Here is a 21,089-nt window from a genome sequence, read left to right as displayed (position 1 = left end):
TAAAGCTTTATACGTCATCATAATGTATATTTATTCACAAACATTCAAACAGGATGACAATAAATGTACACTTTGCGTAAGGTATAACACAATAGGTGAATATTTACTTCGGGCGTTGTAGCGTTTCCTAATGTTTTGAAACAGAGACCCCAGCTTCTAATTGATTGGTTCTGATCTCAAATTTGAAACTGGACAATGGCAAGGTTCCGTTCTACGGCTAATCTTTAAACACAATTTTATAACCTATATTATAAAAGAAATGAAATGATTTTTTTTCGGTGTTCATGCGAAATGAACGACAGAATAAGATCGGCAAATTAAACTTGAATCGTTCATGTTTAATTTGCCGATCCTATTCAGTCGTTCATTTCGCATGAACACCGAAAAAAATAGTTTTATTTCTTATATTTACATTATATTACCTTTCCATTTGTAAACAAGATAATTTTATAAATTGCACATATTTTGTGGCATTTAACATTAAAATTAGCTTCCCGGCCATTCTGTTTGGCAGACGGAACAACTGCGACGTCATCTAAGGAACGTTCTCCCTGACTATACGCGGACGTCGTCAAAACAGCGGTCGGTTATCACTAAGCAGCGATGACGTAATTTTCGCGCCTTTCCTTTTGCTGTGCATACGAAATGTACGTCATAATTTTCAGTGGAAAAGAATAGAGAGGGCGAATGTAAATATAAAGAGATCAAACACATGTCATGAAATTTTAGTTAATGTCCCTTTTACAAAGTACAAATTTAAAATGATTTGCAGATTCAGTTTTGACAAAAATGTGACCTATTTCTTTTAAAGTTTTGTAAGAAAGCGAGTATAACTGTTACCATTTACAGCACTAGCCGTATCTTTTTCGCGGTTGCCCTTTGGTAACTTTACAAAATGTTGTAAGGCACATAAAATATTTCATGCGGATACCCAGAAGCTTATCTGAAAATTAGTTTAAGTTTAATAATATTTTATTGCATTTAATATATACAATGGGATTGGGCACAAGTTATATCAACATTATTAAAACCCTCTCCCAGAAAATTAACAAAACAATGGCAACTGCAAGAAAATACATGTAGTTACAAAATCAAAAGTATACATTGCATAATTTAAATAAACAAAAAAAAAAAACAAAAAAAACGGTTGTCAATAATTACTGAAAGTAAAGGATTATTTATAGTGGGTGTGGACATTCTAGAAAACATCATACTCATATAATAATAAAGTATACAGTTTTCTTAAAAGCGTTTTGAACTCTTCAAAAAACGATGCACTGTTTGGAAGATATATGAGTTTTCCTCAAGAGAGAGAGTTTCACAACCGAACAATAACAAATCAAGTGATATATCATACATAGACAAACTTCTCATGAGAGTAAATCTTTCATCATCATACAAACAACATTCAAAGAAATAATGACAAGCATTTTCACAAGATTACCACATATGCACGACGGATCGTCTATAATATTGACTCTATATAAATCATAATTTAAACTACTACAATGATGTCTTAAACGTGTATGCCATATGTTACTTTTCCTTTCTCCAGTAAGATAAAATGGAGGTACATCATTTTTAACAGTATTAATAGAAGTTTTAAAGGAAGATAAGGTAGGTTTGCGTCTACAATCAATTTCTAAATTATTCCATAGCCTAATTGAAGACGGTATAAAGGATTTATTACTTAATGTCAGTCTGTTATTCGGTAAAATATAATCTTCGCTATTTCTTAAGGGATAAGCAACAGAATCCCTTACTTGACTAGGGAGTAATTCTATTAAATAGGTGGGTACAAGGTTGTTATGCATCTTATAGAAAGTACAAAGTTTACGCTTTTCTCGTCTAATAGAAAGTGGCTCAAAGCCTGATTCAAAACAAAGTGCATCTTTACTACAAAATATTGGCAAACCACATGCAATTCTAGCCATTTCTAACTGAACTGATTCTAGTAAGTTATTACTTTCGAGAGAGCAGCCATCCCATACCTCTGAAGCATACTCTAAAACCGGAAGAATAAAACAATTATACAATCTAAGAAGAGTTTTTCTATTCAAAATATATTTTAACTTTCTTAAGACACCCACTTTCTTCATGCAAGATGTATAGATATTTTCAACATGACAAGCCCACTTTGCATCGGATGAGATTGTGACTCCAAGATGTTTGTGATGGTCTGTTGCGCTAAGTTCAACATTGCCAAATTTGAGCGAAATATTTTGTCTTTGCATGGAATTTGTTATGAACAACATTTCTGTTTTATTAGGATTAAAATTTGTCAACCAGCTGTCTGACCATATTTTAAGTTTCTGTAAATCTGAATTAATATTTTCTTGAATATCAACTGATGAAATGGAAGAGTAAGACAAGGAAGTATCGTCAGCAAACAACCTAGTTAGACTTTGGATATCATCAGCAATATCATTCATGAAAATTAAAAACAAAAGAGGTCCAAGCACTGATCCTTGAGGGACTCCAGCATTTATTTTACCTACGGGTGATGTCATATTATTTAGTAATACACATTGCTCCCTATTAGAAATATAATCACGTAACCAGTTAAATAAATTTCCACTGAGTCCATATGCTTTCAGTTTTGTCATTAATCCACGATGCCAAACTCTATCAAAAGCCTTTGATATGTCACAAAATATTAAACATGTATGTTCTCTCTTTTCAAGAGACTGACAAATATTATCATAAATTTCAATAAGCTGATATACTGTGCTGTGAGATGGCATAAATCCTGACTGGTATTTGTAAAATAAATCGTTTCTTACAAAATAATTGTGTAAATGTTTGAATATTACTCTTTCAAACACTTTTCCAACGCAAGATAGAAGTGAAATTGGCCGGTAATTGGTAACATCATGTCTATCGCCTTTTTTGTAAAGAGGTAAAACTATAGATTCTTTCCACTGTTTTGGAAACATTTGTGTTTGTAATGAAAAATTGAACAATATCTTAAGGGGTTTGCATACTGTAAATTTAGTGCCTCTTAACATTTGGTGACTAATCGTATCCTTTCCTGAGGCCTTTCCTAGCTTTAAGTTTTTCAAAACATCACATATTTCCTCAGATGAAACATTTAAATCACTAAATGTAGCATTTGTTCTCTTTTCAAAAACTGGAACATTTTTATCATTATCGTTAATAGTAGATATAGAACAAAAATAATTGTTTAACAATGATGCTTTACACTTATCATCAACTATTACCTCTGAACTGTTGCTGTCAATTAGAGGAGGTATACGGCCTGTTTTACCAGAGGTTTTTGTTAATTTACCTATAAGTTTCCAATATGACTTTGGATCATTTGTCATAAAATTGTCAATAATTCCGTTAACATTTTCAAAAAAGTTTTGTCTAGCATACTGTTTCATATTGTTTACTTTATTTCTCTGATTTTTAAAAATAAGAATGTCATTTGGTGATTGAGAATGTCTGGCTTTTTTATGGAGTTTATTTCGCAAATGTATTTCTTTCCTCAGTTCAGAGGTCATCCATGGTTTATCATTTGGTCTAATTGTTACAAATTTTGTTGGTATGCATAATCGGGCAAAACTTAAGAATTTCTCCGTAAATTTTTGACAAGCTATATCAATATTACTATCTTGGAAGAGCAGATACGTGTGCCAATCAAATGCTTCAATTAATCTGTTAAATTCGTCAAAATCAGCGTGTTTATATAGCCAAACTTCTCTTTTATATGTGGTAGATAATGAAATGGGTATATCAACATATGCTAAACATGCATAATGGTCACTATAGCATAAGTTTGTTTTTATAACTGAGGCTTCGTTACATAAACATGAATCAGTTAACAAAATAGGATCTAACAAACTATTACGAGTATTACAGACACGTGTAGGTTCAGTAATAACATTTCGTAAATTATAACGTAACATGATATCAGTAAGAATATGAAATCTTGGAACATCTAATAAATCAACATTGATATCACCAACCACAACTATATTGTTACTAACATCTAAAGCTTTTTCAAATGAGTATTGTAAATTATACCAGAAGTTATCAGGACTATTTGGTGGTCTATATATATTACATATTAGAAGAGTAAAATGTTTAATCTTTAATTCGACCCATATCACTTCACCTCCCAGGAATTCTAGATCTTCCCTCCTTCGGCTTTTTAACAACTCAGAGACATACACTAAAACTCCGCCTCCGGCAAAAGATCTATCTTTCCTGAACGGCTGGAAAAATCCAGATATTTCTAAGTCTACGTTTAGAACTGTTTCGTCTAAATGCGTTTCAGTAATACAAATGTAGTTGTATTCACCTGCTATATCCTCCAAATAGTCTAGTTTATTCCTTACACTTCTAGCATTCCAATGAAAAATTGACATAAGATTTAACGGCCCAGGATTAGTTTCAATATCCATGTGTTGCGCTAAGATTATTAATATTATAAAGTGAAAATCGGCATTTTGCATTTGAGAACATTGAAAGCATTTCAAACATTTCATTGTTTTATGCATTAAAGCACGCAATTGAAATAACAAGTAGAGAAGAGGTATGTTTATTTCTATGACGGAACAGTTTCTCTTGAGGAAACCACTACAATATGCTTTGCAATAGAAATGACCGATTGCAACTCGATGGCACATAGCTAATTCAAACATTTAGATAAATATTAACCATTATCAAATACAAAGCCATAGTTCACCGAGATTTTGCGCATCGGCGTTCCATTGAAGCGTACATCGTAAAAACATCCAAGTTCAAAAATGCAAATGTTTGTCCACAACAATAAAAATAAAAGAAGAAGATGTACGTACATGAGCGATACTGCTTTTCCGATTGGAAATTTGGGGTTGAAAACATAATGTAATCAAAAGTAATATGTACATTATAACAGCCTATTACAATTTTTCGTCAATCTATAACATATGTTCGTTAGTATGTAATACAAAACGACGACTACAATAGTTAAAATACTAATGAAGTCCAGAAGCTAGCTACATCACTCACTTTTCCGATCACATAATCATCACAATCGAAAATTAGTGTGCGTGTTACCTAACGATTCCGGTTTTGCAATGAATCTTACATGGATTGCGAATCTTACATGGATCGCTAACATTACCAATGTTACAAATCTAATAAACATTCAGTATTCTGTCAAAAAAGAGTAAAGACATTGTAGAAATTTAAGTATCACCCATATATAAGCAGATTACATGAGGTTTTTTTTCAGTTTAAAGTTTGATCACATACTAGTAGATTAACACAATATTGATATATTAGTCTTAGATAAACAAATAGAAAAAGAGAAGAGAAGTATGTTACGTGGTTTTGTAGATTACGTTCTTTATTCCAATTGCACCTGGAAACGGAATAGATTTCATTTAAGAAATGAAATGTTTTTTGTCGGTGTTCATGCGAAATGAAGGACAGAATAGGATCGGCAAATTAAACATGAATCGCTATCGCGATTCATGTTTAATTTGCCGATCCTATCGCGATTCATGTTTAATTTGCCGATCCTATTCTGTCCTTCATTTCGCATGAACACCGAAAAAAAGTAGTTTCATTTCTTATATTTACATTATATTTCCTTTCCATTTGTAAACAAGATAATATTATAAATCGCATATATGTTGTGGCATTTTACATCAAAGTCAGCTTCCCGGTCATTATGTGCACCAGACGGAATAACTGCGACGTCATCTAAGGAACGTTCTCCTTGACTATACGCGGACGTCGTCAAAACAGCGGCAGGTTATCACTAAGCAGCGATGACGTAACTTTCGCGCCTTTCCTTTTGCTGTTTATACGAAATGAACCTCATAATTTTCAATGGAAAAGAATAGGGCGAATGTAAATATTTCATATTGTTAATACAAAGGACCATTTAGCTGAGATGATTTCATTTAAACCAACATTTACAAAGGCAGAGCGTCGACAAAATGAGTTTTATGAAACAGTGTGTTACAGATGTTATTGCTATCAGTTTTTAAAACACGGACGCCTGTTTCCTCTTTAAAATAAATAAACTTCGCTGAAGGAAAAGAAAAAAAAATCAACTTCAAGTTGACAAGAAACAAGGAAACTACGAATGAAATATAACTTAGTATCACAGTAATGTAATACCCTAAATTAAACAATCAGCCGTGAATTTTGAAATAGATACCGAACGTTTTCACTGGAGCATAAAATGCAAAATATCAGTCATATCAGCCATGTATTTATATTGTTTCAATTATTCAATGCTCTATATTTACATTCGGCCTATTCTTTTCCATTGAAACTTTTGACGTCCATTCCGTATAATCAGCAAATAAAGAGGCGCGAAAGTTACGTCATCGCTGCTTCGTGATAACCGACCGCCGTTTTGACAGCGTCCGCGTATAGTCAGGGAGAACGTTCCTTAGATGACGTCGCAGTTGTTCCGTCTGTTGAATAGAATGGCCCGGAAGCTGATTTTAATGTTTAATGCTGCAAATTATATGCAATTCATAATATTATATAGTTTACAAATGGAAAGGTAAAATAATGTAAATATAAGAAATGAAACTATTTTTTTTCGGTGTTCATGCGAAATGAACGACAGAATAGGATCGGCAAATTGAACATGAATCGTGGATTTGCCGATCATATTCTGTCGTTCATTTTGCATGAACACCGGAAAAAATTATTTCATTTCTTAAATGAGCTGCACTTGAAAGGCTGAATTTACTGCATCGAAAATTCATCAAATTTATATATGCAGAATTCATGAAACTAAATGGACTGAAACTAAAACATCAACGAATTAAGAATAATGTTATATCATATACGAACATGGTTCTACAGGTACAAAGCAAGTACACATTGCTTCATTTTCGCCAAAAGAAGGGTTAATTCTTTGAAGAATTGTCTGTAGATGGAAGCAATGGAACTTCAAGAAGGAGATTCATAAAAGAATACGCGTCTCAAAGACGACCGGTCTGGATTGATAAGACTAAAAATAACCCTTCTAATTCAGCTTTACTGACATTTTATATTCATTTTTTACGCTAAACATTTCGATTGCATAAAACATCAAATGTCGTAAACATGCATACTTAAGATAAATTCTAAACTGTGCGAAATGAATGAAATTCTAGCTGATCACCTCTTTCGCAAAATGAGAGGTTGGTAAGGAATAATCATGTGTTTTCTTGTCGAGAAAACTCTTCCAGGTGTGGCATTTAGAGATAAGTTGCTTTGTATGTTTGGAAGCTATACAGGTACATTTGGGCTAAAGGTTGCACATAGGACATTTCTTATGAAAGTGACGACTATACGTTTCCAATCTGTGGGTTAATAGAATCTATATTTGTTTCCAGTGAGATATGCTCATAGTAAAGATATAAGATATTTGGTTCTATGATATACCTACGAATTTTCTGTATAAAATACAGCATGTTTTTCACTAACGAATCCAAAATTTTAACTCACATCGGATAAGGAATATATTCGATGGTGGGATTACTTGTTTTAGTTGTGACGTCAAATATGACGCTAGAAATGACGTAACTGTGGCCTCTCGAAGTTCCACGCATCAGAAAGTTCACAGTTTCAAATGCGTTTTACAACCTGATTCATCTAAACTTATAGCATTTTGGCTGATATTTCACTAAAAATGTATATGTATATACGTATTTCTAATATGACTAGCAATGTTTAAACCATCACAACGATATTATGCTGACGTCACGTCGACGTGATATTTAGCGTCATGTACGCATCGAGAAAAAGTGCTTTTAAATTTTATCAAATATTTTACTTAAAACATATTTAAAACGAAATGTCACATAACACAGCAGTCTTAATTTATTTACACACACATGGAGTTCGTTATTAGCTGTGCAGAATAATTCGCCATCATTTGCCCCTTAATTGAACTATTCCGCAAGACGTATTACCATTTCCGGTCTTGGTGTGTATAAACAAAGGAGCGTGACGACCTACCATTTGGCGCAATACATGCGCCAAGAAACAGTTCTATCATATTTGATCTAAATTTTACCACAAAAGACATATTAGAACATGAAATTATTATGCCGGACGTATAACCGCCCATCGTGTATAAATAGTGTTAAAACACGGTTTTGCCATAAATTATTTCTTCACTAATAAAAGAAACATTAAAATAATATCTTAATCTTCAATAATAAAGTCGGCTCTCGTGGGTATCACCAGGCCGAATAACACTCAGCGCAAGCGCCTCCTGGGACCCAGGCAAGGCAAAATCCACTCGAGCCGAAGACGACATTATTATTCAACTTTACAATATTTCATACTGTATTAGACCAATTGCAAACATCATATGAAACAGACAGAGTTAATACAAAACATAACTGAGCCAATATGAGAAAAACAGGGCCAATACGAGAAAAACAGGGCCAATACGGAATTCAAGCATTTTGATTGGTTCAAAAGAGAGGGCCTATACGGAGAACCCACTTCCGTCAGATTTTTAAATGACGCCATTTTGTTTTACATCAGAGTTATAGGTTACATTTTTTTTCTCATATTTTGACAAAAACAATCATGCAACATGTTCATTTAATAACCAAGTATGACTGAGCGTGATGTACGTCTTCAGAGATTACAACGGTACTTTCGCTTATTCGGTATTGTGTAAAATGCAAGTGTTTCCTGTCAGAAATTTTGGCAGTTGTCAAGGAAAATAATAAGAAAATATGGAAACTCAGATTAATTAAAAGGATGAGACTTATCTTTAACAGCCATTTTGATAGTGTGGATTATTTGTGCAATGATAAATAGCGATTCAAGTGCTGGAAGTGGATAAATAAATTGGCGAACAAGAGTGTCAGTTGTGAACTGCAAACAATTTCGGATAAGAATTAAACGAGGCATGGGACTATATAATATGTGCTTGGTTGGTTGTATTATCTTGATCAACACATATGTGTATAATTTTGTGTCTCATTACTTGCAGCCTAAAAGGAAATGACTTTTAAAGCAGTTTTTATCACAGTTCAAATAATAAGATACTCGCTAAAGAAAATAAATAGGAATTCCAAAAAATAAGGTAAGTTCTAGTTACTCTTGATTTTGTCGCATTAAAAATATCTCTCAAAATTATTCTCAAGTACCTACATACAACTCAATTTGTTTTACTGGCGAAAATGATCATGATTTCTAAAATACGTCTAAACAACTTGTCAAGATTTTTCACCTGAACGTGCATAGCTGTCATAAGGTAACTCACAGAGTTCTTATACTGTACCGCCAACAGCTGAAAGTTGAATAATAATATTATCATTAATCAAGCGATTTCATATTGGCCTAGTTCTTTGTCCTCGGGCAGTCGTATTGGCCCTCGGTCTACGGCCTCAGGTCAATACGACAACCCTTGGACAAATAACAAGGCCAATATGAAATTGCTTGATTAATAACATTATATTACAGGTCAAGGTACTGGTATATTAACCTCTTTTGTGTAGCTGATATTTCACCAGGACCACTGACTTTGCAGAATGATTCCTACTTGTTGATGCTGGCATGTATCTTTTTTACACAATTGTATTAGATCTATATTAAGCATTTGAGTTTCAGGCATCTCGATTCAATTTACTATTCATTATAAAATTTCAGGATTACCTATAAGTGGTTGCAAACGATTATATTATCCACATAAAATTTTAAAATTTTATTCTTCCACCGTCTACCTGAGCTATTACATATCTATACCTGTTGATACAACCTTAGGCCTGCAATATAATAGAAGAATTCAGTATCAGAGAAGGAAGTCGGCAATTGTTTGCTTGTGCTTCCGAAGGATCTTATACATTTCATTAACTTCCACAACTTTCAGTCTTTCGATTGCCGTGAGTCTCTCTGTTTAACTCAGAATCGATATATTTATGGTTATATTAGATCATGATGTTTGTACAATTTATCTGTATAACAGAAGTCCGCTTAAGGTCAGAGACCACCAATTCAAAATAGTACAGGGAACTTACTGGGAATGAGGTAAGTGCATACCTGGGAATAAGGTAACGTCTGTTCGTTATGATTGGTCAGTCATGTAAACAAACCCAGAAAGTGATTATCTTTTCAAAATTGATATTTTATCACTGCATTTACAGTATTTTATTATACATTTTGACAAAATTTGCTACATTTTATGTGCATTGAAAAAAGTTTTATCAAACGAATAACAACACAATAGAACGATGATGACACCACGGTGGAGAAGGACTGTCGTGTTATTGACACCGTATGTTGCGCTTCTCTATCGTACTGTCGCGCTTCCCACCTTCGAAATGCCCGTTCACAGGAAGCAGGGTTACCATACCAGTGAGTCTATAACATAAGAACATCAACACTTTTCTTTCATAGTCGGCTTAAGAAGACTGCTGTGTTGTAACATTACATATTATTAAAGGGGCTTCCATACTCTAAATGGATGACAAATAATATCAAAACTTAATCAAGAGTCGGGGTGACCCTTTACTGTCGCCACACCGCACGTATATGATTCAAATATATCAGTAATGCACACAAAACAATATATCTTTTTCAATTTATTTTAACTAAATTACATTTAATATTATCATCGAGTGGTTCCCGTTCATTGTTTTCCACTAGAAGCTCGACATAGTGCAACCAGGGTACCATTGTAAACATATTGTATACGAAAATGTTCTTCTATGTTGTGTTGGAGAATGATTTATTTGAAATATCCGGTACCATTGGATTTGGCTTTAGTTGGTATAAAGCTGCTGTCTCTGGTTCAAAAAATCTATAAGAAGATCGTTTGGAAACAAGAATTTGTAACGGGTTCGGTTTCAGAACACAGTTTGTACATCTATTTAGACCATTATCCACATCACAACTAGACGAGCAGATCTATGCAAAAAGCGAAAACCTAAAATGAAATTTATGTTAATACACAACTCTAGCATCTGAATAACAAACTCCATTTTGAATCTTTGCATTTTGAATTATTAATCACGAGCAGAAATATGTACAGTCATAGTAAAGAAGCAGATGACAAAGGACAGAAAGCGCAAATAAAAACTGAGAAGCTCAAAACGAGAATGACTGGACCGTATTGACTCTGTCTATTTCTGTACTTGCTGTCTGTACAGGGGAAATAACTTCGGATTTCTCTTATAATGGGTAAGGTAAATGATTAGTTTGCACACAGACAGACGTTGAAAAAAGTTATTGTGCTAAAGGAGCCTCTGTGAAAATAAGATACATATATATGCAAACTAAAATACATGATACTGGTATTCAATCAGCAGGAAATGTCGGATGTGAATATATTTATAAATGATACTGCAATAAGCATGTCTAAAAATCACATTCCTTAAACAAGCGGCACATATCCAATTCAAAGTCTTGCAATATAAAGTTTAATTTATATCTTCCGTCTAGCAAGTAAAGACAACAGGTCAAGGTCGTCACTATCCTCACTTCTCCTGTCCAACTCATCAGTACTCTCAGTTTCTGACCTTTCGTCTTCGTCTTCGGTGGTGCTAGTGGCATCACTTTCTGAAAAAATAACACTAGCCTTTGGTATCTGATACATGTAAACCAGTCAAATATTTAACGAAGCCTAAGTTTCTAAATGCGGACACCGATAAATCAGACAACTGACCATGCATATTGAATACCATGTAAAAATTGAACGTACTTGAAGTATTGCTACCCAATGTATTATATCAAGGATTGTTATCAAATGTATATACAAGATCATACTGACTGAACGGCGGTACCAAAACCACTTGCTGCGTTAGAATGCATGTCTGGTGTTTTTGAATAACACATGACCGTGAAATTCAAAATGACTATCACCCTGGACAATATTCAAAATGAATCCCAGTGAGCGTTTACTTAAGGTATAATAAGAAGATTTATCAATCTCTACGCGCTCTGTCAATAACTTAATAATACCATCTCTCCGCTGCATATCTTCTGAATCACCACCATCTTCCGCTAGTAGGGCTTTGAGGTCAGCTAACACGTTTTCTTCTCTTTCAGAAACTTTAAATACAGATTCAGGTCGAAAAATTAGAATAAGAAATATTAGTTTCTCCTTTTACTGACTGTACTAATTTAAACAATACATTAATACCTAACACATAGTTGTCACGTATGCAACCAATTATGTTTGATCGGACTTAAAAGTAGTAGTAAAGGAGGATACTGTTTCAGACAGGTAAAAATGAGTCATGAAGATAGAATGAAACGAATGAAACTGAGAGAAGAATCGGTTCATAGAGGTAATTTTACAGTACATTTGAATGAAAACTATGATCTCACAGAAATAATGTTTGGATTACTTGGATATACTACATGATTGAAAAAGAATCACAAACCATGTTTGTCTCTGATATCTTGTGAGAGATGTTTGTTCCGTAATTCCAACAACTCCCTCCTGAGAAAAGGTTAAAATACATTAAATTTTATGATTTACTGTAAATATGCTCAGACCAAAACATCTATGTGTATATTTTAATAATTTAGTCGAAACATTTGTTTCAAATTTAGATAAGAAATCATATATATGCTGTTATCTACTTTACATTATATATATATATTAGGTAACAGCATTGCTTTTCAGTCGCAACACTTGGAGTCATATTTTGAATTCATTTACAAGAATTTCTAATTCTGACATTGATTATCACGATTTGGGATGCGTTTAACAATAACGATATGTATGTATCAAACTTGACACGGTCCTTTCAAATTCTACAGCAGTAATGGCTGTAATGACGTCAAATTCGAAATTCTTACGCAAGTCCAGGGTGTTTATGGTGGTGTTTGTTGCCTTTGTGTCCTTTTCCTTGGGCATCGTGTCCTTTGTCAGAGTTGTTAGTGTGTTTGCAGACAGCTAGTGTCAAGAACATTAGAAATAACGGTAAGATCCTGGTATCCATGTTAGTGTCTAGAGAAATAAAAAAAAACCCTTTAATTACAAAAATATGTGGTCAGGGTAATTACCAAATTACAAGTTCAAAGAAAAACATGAAATATTCTGTATATACTATTTTCAAAATTTTGACTCAACATAAGTACGTGACTTTAACTTGGCTAGTTAAAGGCTTGTCTGGGTTTACAGCAAGTTATGTGATTAACTCCCAAATGTAAATAAATAAATACATAATTTCTTTTGCAGTACCCAAAGTATTATCTAATGTGCTTTACGTATAGGATATCGACCGAGTACGAGGCCTTTCTCTGTAGAAAGGACTGCGCACGGGCTTCTTGTGAACACCGAAAGCGCGAAGTGCTCGAGGTGTTTCGAGAAGCCAGTGCGCAGGTCTTTCCTGCAGAGAAAGGCCGATATCCAACTTACATACCGTCATTCCTTCTCAAAATGTCCAGCGGTTACGATTCTGACGAAATTTTATCGAAGGCATTACATCTCAGATGATATAATGAACTTAATAAATATTTTCCTGACACAGAATACATACAGGTAAGGAATTAATGTGACTTTTAGAAAATCACTTTTATTTGTAGAAATTATGGCGTGATAATTGTTCTCGTGCTTTATTAGTCCCTTACTGGTAGAAAACCAGTTTCGGGGACTATAGGAATGCGCTTTTCCGTCATTTCGTCCTTCTGTCCGTCCGTCCGTCCGTCCGCAATTTCGTGTCCGGTCCATAACTCTGTTATCCGTGAAGGGATTTTTATATTACTTGGCATAAATGTTCCCCATGATGAGACGACGTGTCATGCGCATAACCCGGACCCCTAGCTCAAAGGTCAATGTCACAATTGGAGGTCAAAGGTCAACAGGGCTTTTTTCCTGTCCGGTTCATAACTCTGCCATCCACGAAGGGATTTTAACATTACTTGGCACAAATGTTCCCCATGATGAGACAACGTGTCGTGCGCAAAACCCGGACCCCTAGCTCAAAGATCAAGGTCACACTTGGCAGTCAAATGTTTTCATGGCTTGAACAGGGTCTGTTACGTGTCCGGTCCATAACTCTGTCATCTATGAAGGGATTTTAATATTACTTGGCACAAATGTTCCATGGTGAGACAACGTGTCATGCGCAAAGCTTGACCCCTAGCTTAAAATTCAAGGTCACAATTGGGGGTCAAAGGTCAACAGGGGTTTTTTCCTGTCCGGTCCATAACTCTGTCATCCATGAAGGGATTTTAATATTACTTGGCACAAATGTTTCCCATGATGAGACAATATGTCATGCGTAAAACCCAGACCCCAAGCTTAAAGGTCAAAGTCACAATTGGAGGTCAAAGGTCAATATGTTTTTTGTCCTGTCCGGTCCAGAACTCTGTCATCCATCAAGGGATTTAAAAATTTCTAGGCACAAATATTTTCCATGATGAGATGACATGCCATGCGCAACACCCATAACCCTAGCTTAAAGGTCAAGGTCACACTTGGAGGTCAAAGGTCAATAGGATTTTTTTCCTGTCCTGTCTATAACTCAACAATCCTTATAGGGATTTTAATATTACTTGGCACAAATGAGTGTCATGTGCAAAAACCAGGTCCCTTGGTCTAAGGTCAAGGTCACACACAGAGGCCAAAGGTCAGATACAAAAATGACTTTGTCCGGAGCATTTCTTCTTCATGCATAGAGGGATTTTGATGTAGCTTGGCACAAATGTTCACCACTATGAGGCGGATTGTCATGCGCAAGAACCAGGTCCCTAGGTTAAGGTCAAGGTCACACTTAGAGGTCAAAGATCAAATTCAAGAATGACGTTGTCCAGAGCATTTCGTCTTCATGCATGGAGGGATTTTGATGTAACTTGGCACAAATTTCACCACCATGAGGCACCCTTGTTTTTAGAATTAAGTCCCTTTGTTGTTACTATAAATAGATTATATTGTAACTTCTTTATTACTGGCCGTAGGGAAAAATCAAGACCACTTTTCTGTGGTACAACATGCATGTTACATCCAATTTTTAGGTGCATTTTGACCTATCTCTACCTGAAAAAGAGTTTCTGGTGGACTTATATGATATATATTTTTTTAGGATTAATTTCCCTTTATTGTTACTATAAATAACTTATATTATAACTTTTTTATAATCGGCCAAAAAATCCATATGAAAACAACTGTAGATTTTTATATATGCAAAATTTTAATCCAAGTGTTTTGTTAAAACATATCGTATATATAGTACAATATTGTTTATACATCATTGACAGATATCAATTCATTATGTTACACTGCAGTAGAGAAAATTAGGCGCCTTCCAGTAGGGGACTTTATATTGCATGGCAATACTTCATTCACTTGTTTATATAGGTGGAGAAAGTGGCATTAGTGCATATGTAAGACCGGGAAGATATGTTACCCCAACAAATATTATCTGAAAGTTTTATGCAGGATAATAATCGCCTGCCTACCAAAACAGTACATCGATACCGGTAGACAATATGAAACATCAGAAAAGTAAAATAAAAAATATTTTCAATTTTGTAGAGAAAGTTATGGACATTTTTGTCACACAACACCAACAGACTGCCAAAACTGTTTAAAAACCTTTTACTGTAATCGACCATAAAGAAATTTGATATAATTTGACAAAGGTCACACAAATCTCGTCCTCGTCGAATTTGACGTTTATTTATCAAATAAAAAATGAAAGTATGATGTACAATTAGCACCATATAATCGTATCCACTACGGTTTACTATGGCCACACGTCTGTTCCAGGAAGGCGTTCATGAACAGCTTATCATGGAACAAACGGGACACAGTTTCCTTGCCAGAAGTTTGTCATTTATGGCTGGATTTTATAATAACTTTTCTGAGTGATAATCACATTGATCTGACGTGCCGTGCGTAATACCCAGGTCAATAGTTCAATGATAAATATCACACGTATAAGTCAAAAGTCATGAAGTCCTGAAAATGTATTCACATAGTATGTTGAAGGTAAAATTGTCTAATTGAAAGAACAGCGTTTTTATTCTCTTTTCGAAAGAAGCTTGTCTGTCCGGTACCGATTCGAAAATTATGTAAGAGATTATCCCCCTACTTTGAAAGAAGTGAAGTTTTAAAGAACCCGACTCAGGATTTGAAATATATCCCCTTAGTATAAAAGATTGTCCTGAGTATAACTAGAAAACTATATAAATGGTTAACTTAATATTTCACACATTTAAAGAAGTAAGTGAGAGGGTGACTGCAGTGACATCGTATCATAAATGCAGCTGACATTTTTAAGATATATCCCTAGATGTTTAAAAATTGCATGGAGCATTACTTGTGCAGTATAAGATATGCTCATAATTATAAAACATACTGAGGATAAGTGAAAAGGCACAAACCGCAACCATCCCTTGCAAATATTATTAAAATCTGTGTTGCTTAATATTCAGTTTTTCAAAAGTTTGAAAATAATGTTTTGACTGGAATATTCTGGAAAATGGTGAATTGTAAACTTTTTGTTTGCCTCAGTGGTAGTGCGGTTATTCTTTATTTTCACTTATTATTATGTTTCCCGCCACACAATGGTGTGGGAGACATATTGATTTACTCCAGTCTGTGTGTCTGTCTGTCACAAATCTTGTCCGCACTCTAAGTCGAACATTTCTCATCCGAACTTCACCAAACTTGAACAAAATGTGTTTGACCATAAGTCCTCGGCCAAGTTCGATAACTAGCCAAATCGGCCCAGGCACTTTGGAGTTATGGCTCTTGAATTACCGAAAATCGGCCTTTTTTCTCTTGTCCGCACTCTAAATCGAAGATATCTCATCCAATCTTCACCAAACTTGAACAAAATGTGTTTGACCACAAGTCCCCGGCCAAATTCGATAACTAGCCAAATTGGTCAAGGCGCTTCGGAATTATGGTTCTTGAATTACAGAAAACCGGCCTTTTACTCTTGTCCGCGCTCTAAGTCGAACATTTCTCATCCAATCTTCACCAAACTTGAACAAAATGTGTTTGACCATAAGTCCTCGGCCAAATTCGATAAGCATCCAAACTGGCCCAGGCACTTCGGAATTATGGCCTTTGAATTACCCAAAATCAGCCGTTTTACTCTTCAAAGGTATATTTGTAGAGAGTAAACAGTATATAAAGACTGACTTACTATTAAGATGATTAGGCAGTTGTGGGAGACATGCGCTTTTCTCAAAAGCAGCTCTAGTTTTGATTTCACTTACAAATTTTTCCTCTCTTTTACGGCTTTGAAATTAGGATTTGTTTCTCATTTTGATCATAAATACATGTAAGGTGCATTTAAAAACAAGAAATGTTTATAAAATTACGCACGTTTTTCTTGAAAATCCGTTTAAAAACCACTGACTATTTTATTAGGTAATCATGATCAATCATGATAAAATCACCAGAAAAGCATGTTATTGAAACATATTTATGTGTTTAATAGATGCTATTTCATCACTTTTTGGCGTGCTCAGGTCTGGGTCAGAACAGCTAGACCTCTGCACGAGAATTCTTTTGTTCAAAGAGGTCTTTCAGAAAAATATAGACATCTGTCTAACAAAGGACAAGGTATGTAAAGTAGAAAGATTCTGCATTGATATCTCGCGAAAAGATCCATCAATCCGATAAACGAAAAAGACAGTATTTGTTTTTATAAAATTAACATTAACAATCGCCAGATGTGGTAAATGAATTTTGAAATCTCTTTTGCAATCAATGGTTACCTCCATCTGGAGCATCTACAATAGGGAAACTACATGTACAGATACTGGCTCGATTCGAATGACATTGACAGCATTTCTGACTTTTTGCAACAATATTTGTAAGTATTATACAGTGCCGTGGTCCGACTATGGCCTGTTTTGCAAATATACTTGGTACTCGTACTAAGTCGTTTGACATATATAGGGCCCTAATCGCCAAATATTTCTCTAAAGACGGGAAGTGATACCATTTAAAGTAACTGACAAAATAAATCATATAATTTACATCTAAGTTCATTGACAAAATTAATGATACCATTTATGTTCAAGGAAAGAATTAATGATATCATGTATATTCTTTAATTTCAAGAACATTTAAAACAGTGCAGGCCTCCTAAGACATGACAATATTTGCATGTGAAGCCTTTTTTTTGTTTGAATTAATATTAACGGTTAAGTAATATCTTACGGTCCAGATTTTATCTTTAATGAAACATTACTTGATAAATATACCAACAAATAAAGTTTCTTTCAACAAAATAAAACATCAAATTTACAAGATACTGCTATATCTTAAATAAGATTCAAAGTCATCATTTTACTAACACAGATTACCTTGTTAGATATGTTACATACACACTTGTTTAAAAAACACACCTTAATGCAATTCATTTTTGAGAAAAGAAGTTCGATATTCCCTCCGAAGTAGACCATTAACAATTCTAACACGACCGGCAGCAACTGCTTGCAAACACCCTATAAATTAATTTTCGAAAAAAACATTGTTGTTTCATTTCAAACCACGATAATTGTTAAATAAGAGATTCCGCTTCCCTTGTATGCTGTTTAAAAGCTTAATTTTAGAGTGTTAAATGGTAGTGATACATTACACTTTGCCGGTCTACCATAAGATAAGTTGCCCCAGTTCAACATCGCAGCGTCATCTGACTGGCCATCTAAGCGCATTTAATGCAAGCACCAAAAAAGTTCAATTACTATAACAATAAATGACTTATGACCCATGTTACAATCGTCCAAACTCCAGTGTATGCCGAATGTTGTATTTGAGTGTCATTATAGGTCACGTGTACTATTGAACTGTATGCTTTGCATAAAATGTTTTCCTTCGATTTCTATTATAACAGTCATAGGATCATTATACAGTTTTTATCGATAAAGATTAAGAAATATCGGTAAAAAATCGTTCTGCCATGCTTTCCAACCGTGTGGAGTTAATTATAACAGCACGACGTATCGAGCTAAAACGTAGTGCTGTAAAATGCGAAGCGTTTGTGTAGTTAGAATCAAAATAATACATATGTTCCAATAATTCAGTCAATAAATTATAGGTAGTCTTTCGGAAGGGAATAATTTAATCACTCGTAATACGTATCAGTGATTTAATCATTACGCATCCGAACTCCAGCCAATATTTGACTAACTGATCAAATATAGGAATAAATTTGTTATTTCTTAATCAAAATATATAATAAAGCAAACAGTTGTAAAGATGTTGACATTAAACAATTTTTGCTATTTTTTTCGAAGAAGCACAAAGAATACATATATACATGTAATTTTGAAAATGTGTTAACACTGTCAGTACATAGCATTTTGATAATTTGTGTTATCCGACAGGTAATTGATAACAAGGATGAGAGAAACTTTTTTATTTGAACGCGGGTGTCAATGAATCGTGCACACTTTATCAAATGTTCACGCTATTTTGTTATTGATATTCGTTTACATTTAAAACGAAAATTTGATTAATATATCTACTTAGTACGAATTAATGAAGTTCCTATTAACAAGCAGATTTATGCATAATAGTACCGCGTATCATATAAATACATTATATTAAATCTGCAGCAAAGATGAAGAATCTAAAAATGTTTCCATTACTTACTTATAAAGTATTAACCATAACATAGCTATTATCATTAATTTGGTCTTTTTTCTTAAATGTAAGTGGTATCATTTCAGACTGTTGAGTAATATTGGGCTATCAAAACATTTGAGACCCCCCAAAACGCAGTCTATATTTTAAAATGTCAAGGTACATCGAGCGAGCCGTAAATCTTAAATGTTATTGATAATCTCTCTGGTTTTCCAAAGAATATTTGAGAATGTAACTGGTATCAATCATTGAATACGATTTAGAACGAGATATTTACTAAAATTAGCAGGTTTGATGGTCAAATATACTACATGAAAAAGGATCTAGTCGGTCTGTGACACCCGGGCTTTATTATATTTAAATTAATTGTTGTAAAAGCGAATCGAGCAAAAATTGCACGTGTGATATCAGCCTAGCAGGTACCTGCGACGTAAATACTACCATTTGCCCACTGAAGTTTCCAATTGATTTTAAGATAAAATGTTTTGTCCGATCCATTCTCAAATCGGAATTTTCCTCCAAAGGCATATTCGATTACTTTATTAGGTTGATTTAAATTGTAAAGATATATTTTTTATATTTTAAACCACCTTTTGATATCCAAGTAGATAAAGAAAGAAAGAATCCTGTTGATTCTACCAATTTAGCCAAACGAGTAGGTAATATAAAAATGTAAGAAATGTATACAAGACATTTTTATATGCTTATAACTCTACCTCAAGAAATTTTAAATGATAACTAAAGCTGGAAAGTCGCCATATGACCTATCATGTGTCGGTGCGACGTTAAATCCAAAAAAAAAAAAGAAAAAAAAAGAAAAAAAAATTAGAATGAAAGAGAGTACATACCTGTGTCTTCTGTATATATCAAATGCTGTTCTGCTTTGAATAGCGAATTAAACCCTTATTTATATACATAAATCCTCGGACAAATTTATTGTTTGATTGCATTACTCTCAGCATAGATACTGTATCAGCAAGACAACTTATAGTTGCCAGCGCCGAAGAATGTCTTATAACATTAATAATGACCTGTAATCTTACGTATAACATTATTAAAGAGAATTTTGTGCTGAAAACAATGAATAAATAAAAACAGTGGGTCACCAGGCTTGTTTTTGTGAAAAATTGATTTGAACACACCAACTGTTGCTGAAACTGCCAGCGACTTTTCAACATTTTCATAATTTTCTACTTTTTTATAAATACCAACCAAAATATACATCAAGACAGCACGATAAGGTTTATTCTTTTTACAGATTTTATTATATACTTATTTGATATCACAGTCATAATTGTAATACTATATCCTTACAATAATGGGTACAAATGAAAACAACAATCTTGTTTCCTATTCACTTTTGTTAACTTTTCTCAATGAAAAATACCCATAGTGAAGAATATATTTTTCAATTTTGAAAAAAAAACTATTTTATAGAATTTTTTCCTGTTTTTCTTGTGTATGAATAATTGTATTGTGAGCATAAAAATGGCTAAAAATGTATGGGTCACCAGGCTAAATTTTATGTTAAGACCGCTTGAATACAACACCTGTTCGGACTAAA

At 33.9% G+C, this 21,089-nt stretch overlaps 1 protein-coding gene across 1 annotated transcript; it reads right to left on the bottom strand.

Moving 5' to 3' along the window:
• Nucleotides 1–10,534: 10,534 nt before the first annotated feature.
• On the bottom strand, nt 10,535–20,501 carry LOC123540236 (uncharacterized). The gene is made up of 5 exons (XM_045325083.2): nt 20,374–20,501; nt 12,772–12,922; nt 12,351–12,409; nt 11,926–12,015; nt 10,535–11,523 (listed from the first exon to the last, which is right to left on the bottom strand). Exons 2-5 carry the CDS (start codon nt 12,912–12,914, stop codon nt 11,390–11,392), a joined length of 426 nt encoding a protein of 141 aa, XP_045181018.1. The 5' UTR covers nt 12,915–12,922; nt 20,374–20,501; the 3' UTR covers nt 10,535–11,389.
• Nucleotides 20,502–21,089: the final 588 nt, after the last annotated feature.

The sequence above is a fragment of the Mercenaria mercenaria genome, chromosome 16 (assembly GCF_021730395.1).
Source record: "Mercenaria mercenaria strain notata chromosome 16, MADL_Memer_1, whole genome shotgun sequence".
In the NCBI taxonomy this organism is placed as follows: Eukaryota; Metazoa; Mollusca; class Bivalvia; order Venerida; family Veneridae; genus Mercenaria; species Mercenaria mercenaria.
Note: the sequence above shows the minus strand (reverse complement) of the source record. Positions and strands in the feature narration are given on the sequence as shown.

Coding starts and splice junctions, on each gene's coding strand:
- LOC123540236 (XM_045325083.2), bottom strand. CDS start 12,914: ATGGATACCAGGATCTTACCGTTATTTCTAATGTTCTTGACACTAGCT. Junction 12,410..12,771: donor CATAAACACCCTGGACTTGC/GTAAGAATTTCG, acceptor ACCTTTTCTCAG/GAGGGAGTTGTTGGAATTAC. Junction 11,524..11,925: donor AGATATGCAGCGGAGAGATG/GTATTATTAAGT, acceptor TTATTTTTTCAG/AAAGTGATGCCACTAGCACC.